The sequence below is a fragment of the Apus apus genome, chromosome 5, assembly GCF_020740795.1.
Source record: "Apus apus isolate bApuApu2 chromosome 5, bApuApu2.pri.cur, whole genome shotgun sequence".
Lineage (NCBI taxonomy): Eukaryota > Metazoa > Chordata > Aves > Apodiformes > Apodidae > Apus > Apus apus.
This window is the reverse complement of record NC_067286.1, coordinates 13,747,211-13,756,349: the sequence shown is the minus strand read 5'-3', so window position 1 is coordinate 13,756,349 and position 9,139 is coordinate 13,747,211. Positions and strand designations below refer to the sequence as shown.

Genomic DNA, 9,139 nt, shown 5'->3' with positions numbered 1-9,139 from the left:
TTGCTCTTTTTTTTTCTCAACAAGATCTTCCTGAGCTATGGACACCATTAATGGTACTGGATTTGGATAAATAATAGCACAAACTGTCAGTGTGATCTCATTCTGCATCTGTACATCAAAACCAAATCAAATGAGATTAAAAGACTATTTTCTTTCTTTAAGGCAGTACAAAAACTAAGGAAACTTTTATCTGTTCATCATGACACTGTACTGCTCAGATATTTTTCTCAGGAGAAGTGCACTTGAGGTGGCAGTCTTGAAAGCAAACAAAACCAGCTTCTGCTTTGCCCCTTCAGTGAGGGTACCTTGACACATGTCCCTTATCTTAATCCCCTAACAGCTTCCAGGAGTCTGATGCAAATAACTGTGCCAGGCTTTGATTATGAGATATTGCACTGCCACTTATTCTCTTTGTCTCCTGCAGTTTACAGAGGCAGCTTCAGTGCATAATTTAATCCATGTTCTGGGGACTGTAGCAAATCCACAGAGATTTCTACCAACCGTCCTCTCTGGCATCAGAACACCATGTGCACATCTTCTTTGATGTGAATTCCCCAACCAGAGCCTTAGAAGGACCTATAGCTTTGAAGCTGGCCTATAAATTGTGCTTTCAGGAATCAAGCTGTCAGCCTCCTGTTTGGGAAGAAAGGTAAACTGTGAAGCTGTTGCATAAAGCTACAGGGCAACTTAAGATCTGGTTTACTTGGCCTGGAAGAATTCCTGTGCCTTGTTGAGAAAAAAAACATCCCATTTTTCTGGGCTTAGAAGCATCCTCTTTAGTGACTGAGACCAGAAGCATGCCTATGACAGACATAGGGCTGTCATGGTACTGTTCCAGGGCAAATGGAAGGGGACAGGCACACTGGTGCTTTTGACCTGTGGAAGTGTTTTCAGTCTCCCAAAGCCAAATGCTGGCAAAGCACCTGCACCTGACTTTTGTATAGGTGAATTTTCACCTGCATTGACCTTTTTGTAGGTGAATTTTCAGTGCGGTTTAGGAAAAGGTGAGACCTTTTGCCAGATGCAGTAGTTCTGTGACAGATCCAACTTTCATCAGTTGTTTCCTAAGAGAGGTAGGAGTAGGGACAGACTTCTGCCTCTCTATTGAGATGGAAATAAGCTGTTCTTTGAGTAATTTCAGTTGCCAAATCTTTTTATGAAAACACAAATACAGTTGCCCTCTTTATGATTCAGTGTCTGCTGTCATCTCTGGGATCTCCTTACATACCAACCTGTAAAAGCAAAGGACTGGAACCAACCAAGACAGAAACACTGATTTTTCCTGTGTTCTCTCCTGTCTGTGCCACTACCACTGGTGCTATTATATCCAATGCTGCTAAAACTGACTCCTAAATTAAAATATTTACCACACAATCTACAGTGAACTAAATCAGCCTTTCTCAGCATATACAGAGTAGCTTCTTAGGCTGCTTCATAGATGACTCTGCAAGTTCTTAATATGTTTCTAAATGTTACACAGAAACAGATGCCAGTGATTGTGTAGAACTCTTCCTGTTTTGAGTAGATGTCTCTTAGGTCAGCATCGTAAGAGTTACAACAAAGCTCATCAGGATGTTCTCAGTTATTATGTGTCATACTTTTGGGGAATGGAAGTTGTGGGGGTTTTTTTTCTGGACAGAGCTGTTACTATGATAGTTTCATTTCTTTTTATCCTTGTGTGGTCTATATATTTGTATTTGGAACTGGCAGCCAAATCTGTTTTACAAGGTAGGAGGCTGTAATCGATTTGGGGCAGAGCTGACTGGAAGAGGCCCCTGATGGCGTTTGTTGGGGCAGGCTGGTCTGTCTGCAGAGAGCCATGCAGGGCCTGACAGCTGGATCTGCAGCTCCTGGGTCTTTTCACCTTGGTTGCACTGTGTAGAAAAGCCTTCAGGCAAGGCTTTTACCTTCCTTTGAGGCTAGAGGGAAAGCAGCAGAGCCCTCTGCCTGGCAGGGTGGGTCTACAGCAAGGGAATCCATCACCGAGTCTCAGCTGAGCTTTGTGCTGATGGGCAAGTCCAAGAGATCTGTGAGGAAGCTGAACAGCTGCAGAATAAAAGGTGGTGAGAGCAGAACTAGTTTCACTGCTGGGTCAGGGAAGGCAGAGTGGTCAGTGTAGGTGCAGCATTTTGCAGCCTACACCTTAATTCTGTACTTGCACTCAAGCCAATAAAAAGCCAGCAACTTTACCAGTGAAATGCTGGTTTAAGGGTAGCTAGTGTCTAAATAGGAACAAACTGGTATCAATCTATTAAGAAAGTTAATTAGGTGATCTTTTGGGGAGGGCCTCTATCTCTTCCTAGACAGAGCAGTTTTTTAAGTCATGGTGAGGTTTTCTTTCACCTTGTACAAGCAACTTTCATTTTTGTCTATGCAGGAGAAGCTTGAGGTACTGGGAAAACAAATCCATACAAATCCCTGACCATCAGTGTCTGAACGTTGTTCTTAAAGCTGAATGACTCAGAAATTTTGTATTACGTGGAAATACAGTAAAACAGATTAATCAGAATCTACACTCAGATTTTATTTACAATCATATTACTTTTATTTTTTTCCATAACGTAACTTATTCAAAGTCCTCCCCAATAACTGATGCTGCATTGTTTATGTTCAGTAGATCGATACACTGACAGTACATACTGCTGCTTTCATGTTAGCCAACTGTTGTCTGCACATCATAAACTGTACACAGGAATGGAAGATTCTCCACAAGCATCCACAGGGTTTCCCGCAACACGGCTGTGGCAGACCAAGGCTGTACCAGAGGTACAGATCAGATGTTCTGGTCTCAGCAAGGACAGGCAGGTGATTTGTCTGATGTACTAACAAGAAAAGAAGTCTAAAAAGTTCTTATATTTTATTAATTACTTGAATACAATAAATTGGCAAAGGAATGGATGTGCTTAATTCTTGCTGGAAGGAGTGATGGGAACTCCTGCCTCTTTAAGCTATCGACTTGACTTGAGAGGTACCACCTTTTTGTGCTAATTGCCTTAGACCTCCAAGTGATGCATGTACGGGGAGAAAAGGAAGAAGGGCTTGATTACTTAACTGTATTTTATATTTAAAAAGCTAAATGTTTTGTATATCCTTTTCATTATCAAAGTATATATTCTCTTTCAAACTAAACTGGTTTCTTCAGGAGTTATTTTTAATAACAGCTCAGTGCTATAACCAGGAGCCAATAATTCAAAAATCACTCTTTTCTGCTAAAAGGTATAAAGAGCTACAGCTTATCTGCCTCAGTATCAAGCCAAAGGAGCAACTGGAGCAATTAGAGCCTTCTGTTCTAGCATGTGTTTCTAAAACATCTTCTCCCCTGCAACTGCTGTAGGACTTCAAATGGATACAGTTATTAATAGTCATAAAAGTGAGTGATTTCTCCTCTTAGCCCTGTCAACACTAGCATCTATAGACAAAATCATTGTTTAAAGCTCTAGTACATCACAGAATAGTGCTGATAATGGCATTTTACAACTAATGCAACATCCACTAAGTCACATGTAATCTTAATAGTTAAAAATTCAAGACCGGGGTACTAACTAAAGAAACCACTAACATGAAGTTTCCTTACCTGGCAGAAGGGAGGAGGGAGAAGGATAGCTTAGATAACATTGTAGAGATTGGGCAAGAACAAAAAATTTATTTCTCCATCCAGAATTTTATACACTTTACAAAAAAACAGTAATATCACTGTGCCCATAAAAATGTTATCCATGGCAACTGAAAGCAAATACTACTTTATGTCATCTAAAGGGGTCTTTTTAAAATCATAATACAAAGATTTGTGCTGTAGCAGTCTTCCACTTTGCACTGTAACGATAAGGCTTACTGTACTGTAAATACAAAGCTGTTACATCTGCAGTTATGAACCACTGGCTTTAACAAACATCATTTTATAGTTGCTTTTTGCTTCTTTTTTGTTTTCTGCAACCTCAGCTTCCTCATGTTTTTCAGCAGCCTGTAGCTCCTCTGCAGACTCCTCTTGCTCTGACTCGGAGCCACTTTCGGAGTCCTCTGAACTCTCATCAGAGGAGTGTCCAGCTGCCTCTTCTTGTTCTTCACCTTCCTGAAACTAGAAGTTCAGATTATGAGACAGATAAACTATTATCTCCTGGAAACTCCACTGCAGCTGTTAAAATTTCCCAGTGAGGATGTGTTTTTAATGGCTCCCTTCATTTTAGTCCTAAAATGGTTTATGTTGCTTAATTTGAGTCTTTAATACACAAATTATTAGACAGAAAGCAACTTCACTGAAGTGGTTAACTGTACCAGCTGTGACTTCCATGGTTTCCTCAGCCATATTCTTATTTAACTACAGCAGAAATCCTAAAGGCACCATTTCATGAGTCTGAAAAGTTTCCCATCACATCAGGTTAGTAATTCCTTACCTTGGTGTACACAGCACATAATGACACTTGAATATTTGTCATGGAGTAAAACATAATGCAACTAATAGCTACACCATCAAGAGCTTATATTGATGACTAATCTTTTAAAGTAAGTTTAGCACAGCACAGCATAAGGAATGCTGAAGTAATCCAATGATACTTCTAACAAGAACAATCCCAACATGGTATTTTGTTCATGCTCCTGAAGAGCAAAGCCTCAATGTCTTCAATATTAAGAATTCCCAGCACTGCAGAGGTTTTTTTACCCGACCTGGAAACATGAGAGATGTTTTTATGCAGTAATTGGTGATAACGGCTAGCAAAAAAAATATTATTACACCTTTCAATTGGCAGATAAAGACATATTCCTAATAACTTAATTCTTTTTGGTTTTCTCACACTTCTCTTCCTGTTTATTCCTATGGAATTCCTTGCAAGTACAAGATCAATGTCAGTTCATTGGAGGACTCTACAGCTAGTTTCTGTTCTTTGACCCCTCTCTAGCTGCTTACTTTTCAGGACCACAAAGAGGTACATGCACTGCTTCAACAAGAAGCTAAGATTACTAGCTCCCAGTGACAATGCAGATGGTTATTCTGCCTTCTTAGGTGTTCCTTGGCAATACTTTGATTTAATGTATTTGTCACTTTCTGTCCAAATCAATCTTGACTACTACAGCACATTATGCATGCCATATCACTTTTCAGAACAGTGAGAAGCATCTATAATTTCCAGGCATAAAATGGCCACCACAGTGTATACAAGTAGAGGTCAAGCGCCTGCAATAAGTTTGTCCCTTAACCCAAACTGTGGCAGTTTGCCACTAGTTGTAGTGATTGGATTTGTAAACGAGAAATCATCTCATATTAGTGAAGAAAGCCAAATTATTATGGAAATAAACAACTTACTACCTCACTGAAACCAAGTCCGCAATGGCGCCGGTTTCGTCCAGACATCGTGCTGTCCATGCTCTGTTGGTACTGAGACTCCAGTTCTTCATTCATTTTCTTGTCTTCTTCCCCTGCATTGTCCAGTGTACTTTGGTTATGGTTCATTCAAATTAACAAAGACATCAAATTACACAAAGCCACATTTTCAAATTGATCACTACGTATGTTAAAGTGTCACTTCAGCTATCTTCAGCTACTGAATTGCGTATTGTTGCATACAAACCATCTGATTTATAAGCAATTGCATCAAGCGTGCAAGCAAAGCTGCTTTGCTACAAAGGTGGGTTGGTAAGTTCCCAAGATGTGATGCATTCAAGCAGCTGTGCTATGTGTGGCCCATGTTCTACCAAACAAGGTGAGTGTAACCACTGTGGCTCCCCTGTGCCTCCTGCCCATACTGCAACGTGCCTCAGCAAGGCTGCGGTTTCTGACCTTTCCTACAGATCGCAGTGATGAATGTATAGTAGTAGATGTCAGGACAATACTACCTCTCTCTTATAGAGCTGTATCTGAAAGTATTTCATGCATCCTGCGTTAGCAGGAGCAGTTACTACAGCTCTACGTTTTTCCATCTTTAGGAATTAGCAGAAAAACTATTAATATAGGCCTATAATACTCTTGTTTTTAATTTGTACCTCTGTAAAATTAAATGCTTGCATTGCAAATTAAATGTTTTGTCATTTGGAAGTTAGAGCTGTATGTTATTATAAAAGGACAATAACTGTATCTTGGACATGGAAGTCAAGTATTAAGAAAAAAGCTGTTGTGATTTCTAGTGAAAAAACAGAACCTTGATTTTTTGCTAATAACAAAGCAGTGCTCATTCTTTACAACTCCTTAGGGAAAGTACCACCTCAAGGAAATTCAGGTATAAGGAAGTGATTCTCAGTCACTCTGCAAGCTAGAACCAGTCCTCAGCCTTCTTTGGGTGTTTTGGTCCATAGGTAATTTTTCATCAACTGAAAAATAACTAGTGGAACATACCAGGGAAATAAGTTTTCTGGGACTGACAGCTGCTCTTCCATACAGCTTTATCAAAGCTTCTCTCACACAGTCAAGCCCAGTTTCATTTTGATGTACTTACTACCTGATCACACCTGATAAAAAGTTACCATGGTCACATGTCACATGACATCTAATTATTGCTGACTGCCGTGATGACCCTGCAGATCTTTTCAGCTTTTACCTCACTGCTTTATGATAGAGATCTTCCTGTTCAATGGATAATCAGGTGTGGGGAGAAATTAAGCCTGTTCTTTTTCATGCACAATGATTTTGAGGCTTGGATATTCATACCTGGCAGCAAGGAAGAAGTATAACACTGCTAGGTACCAAGAGCAATAAAATGTCACTTTCTTATTTTGACAGCAAAGTAAGACTGAGAACCTACAGACCCTGATTTCCAGCACATTTGTACACAAGTTAAAATGACCATCAAGAACTTTACTCAACCTGGACTTCAGAAGGCAAGTAAGTGGTCAGAGAAACCCTTTGCCAGCAATATAACATGAGAAATCGGGAACTTCCTGCAACTCCACAGCCTGACCTTTCTTCAACCACAAAACCTGAATTCCTCCCTGCAACATCTAAGAAGGTTGAAGTACTGGGATGTTTCTAAGTAAGTGTTCAATTTCCAACTTTGTATCAGCTGTTGGGTAAACTGACCTGTCCTGAAGTGAGAGGTTGATCTGTGGTCTCCGATAACAAGGCGGCCAGTATGTTCTTTCTAAAAGAAAAGGCAGTTTGTTTTGGAGCTTTAGGGTGCACTGACAGCTCTGCCAACATTCTGGACATCTCAAATGGAAAAGGTTTGCTGTCAAATCTTGTCAACCAACTCTTAAGTTTTACTAGCTAACACCTGCTGCCTCTTAATTGAACTTGTTTCATCTTTACTTTGTTGAATTTTCTGAAAAAGAAACCCCAACAACTCCATAGTCTTTACTTTTCCCATACCCCAAAGCTGGCTCTATTTCATTCAGTTTCTTGCCACTCCAAAGAGGAAGACCAAGCCATGCTAGTGCATCAGATAAATGAGCAGGAACAGTGATCACCTGATATGAAAACTACACCACACAATCCTGGACTAGATGTGAATTTAAGTTCTGACAATTTGCCCTTTGGGTCTCTTTCTCTGGCACTATGCAATAGTTCAGTCTGTGCATCTTTTGATGACCCCACTTTTAGACTGGTCACCCTATGAGGTTAAGACTTTCAGAGTGTTCCATTAATATATTGGCTCAGTCATTGCTCATTAGCAAATATATCCCTATAGGTGAGAACTGGCATTACACAGCAAGGAGCATGAAGTATCCAAACAGAGGGCAAGATTAGTGGTAGTGGGATGTTTTAATAGGGTATTGTATTCCTACCCATTAGAAATATTAACTTACACCTTTTTAATACAGTAAAATATTTTAGCTTACAAAAATACAGTATTCAAGCAAAACAAGCTAGCACAAGTGAAAATATTTTTCTTGCAGGCAAGTAGAATTGCAATTCTAAAACCAGATTTTGTACATGGAAAAAGCACATTTTACTAGTGTTGCAGCATTTTTTGCAAAAAGCTTAGTAGAAATATTTTTAGATCAATTTCCTATTGGATTATTGAATTAGGTTTATTATTTTGCTATTTTCCTCTATGGGCTACCATGGGTTTTTATCTTTTTTTTTCCAATGAGAATTGTACTGACCTAATGCACAGGTTTGTTAGTTTATAGCACGGACTCCCATCAGGTGTATCCACAGACAATTTTATTAGCTGGTCCCAAAACACAAAGGGCTGGGGAGGAAGATGCAGAGCAGAGACTTGACAATTTCAGGCCCAAGTTTTGTGTTACACCGCTGCTGCGGCTGGGAAACCCAAATCCTCCTTAAAGGCGGGTGCCAAAGCGCAATTGCCGTTGAGTGTTGTCGTTTTAACTCTGAGACCACTCAATCTGCACCAAGTCTCCTTTTGGGGAAGTTTAATTGCATCGGGGAAAAAAAACCCGCCCAGCCGGCAGCACGGGTGGGGGATGGGATTCCTCCCTCTCGGGTGCCCGCGGGGTGAGGGGGAAAGCGGGGCGGCCTCACCTTCCCAGCGCCCATCAGCCGCAGGAATTTCTGCTTCCGCTCCTCGTTGCCCAGGTCCGCCGCCTCCCAGCTGCTGGAGCCCTGCGGGAGCACACGCTGACTGCGCCCGCCCGGCCCCTCCGCCGGGGCAGGCCCCTCGGCCCGCGCTACAGCCTCCCCCGTGAAGCCTCCGTCCGCCGCGGCCCCCCAGACGGCCGTGAGCGTGACGGAGGGGCGGCCGGGTAGGCCGCGGCCTTCCCCGCTTCCCGCCGCAGGGCTCAGGCGCCCGCCCAGGGCCCGGCCGCGGCCTCCCGCCCGGCCTCCTCCTCCTCCTCCTCCCGCCCGGCCTCCTCCTCCCCCCTTCCCGCCGCGCGGCTGCCCCAGGCCCCACGCCCATTTACATCGGGGGAGGCCGCTCGCTTGAGGCCGTGGTGGCCCTGGGACTCCCTGGCCGAGCTCATGGCTGCGGCGGGGTGACCGGCTGCCTCTGCTGCCGGAGCCGCTCCCGCGGCGGGTCGCGGCCTCGCGCTGCCGCGGGGCGCGCCGGGACTCGTAGTTCTGGCCCAGGCCGCCTCGGCGCGGGGCGGGCGGGCAAGGACTACCCGTCCCACAGGCCCCCGCGGCGGCGGGGCCGCCCCTGCCGCTGATTGGCAGAGGCACGTGCCGCTCCCGAGCACCGCCTCCGGGGGGGGAGGGGCTGTGACGCGCGGAAAGGGGGGCGGGCGGGGCGGGGCCCGGGTGGGTAGG

General features: G+C 43.3%; 1 protein-coding gene across 1 annotated transcript; it reads right to left on the bottom strand.

The window, feature by feature from the left end:
* Positions 1 to 2,521: 2,521 nt before the first annotated feature.
* On the bottom strand, positions 2,522 to 8,904 carry C5H11orf58 (chromosome 5 C11orf58 homolog). Its single transcript, XM_051621566.1, has 5 exons — positions 8,794 to 8,904; positions 8,414 to 8,494; positions 7,007 to 7,067; positions 5,303 to 5,412; positions 2,522 to 4,075 (listed from the first exon to the last, which is right to left on the bottom strand). The coding sequence occupies exons 1-5, from the start codon at positions 8,851 to 8,853 to the stop codon at positions 3,866 to 3,868; spliced, it is 522 nt and encodes a 173-aa protein (XP_051477526.1). The 5' UTR covers positions 8,854 to 8,904; the 3' UTR covers positions 2,522 to 3,865.
* Positions 8,905 to 9,139: the final 235 nt, after the last annotated feature.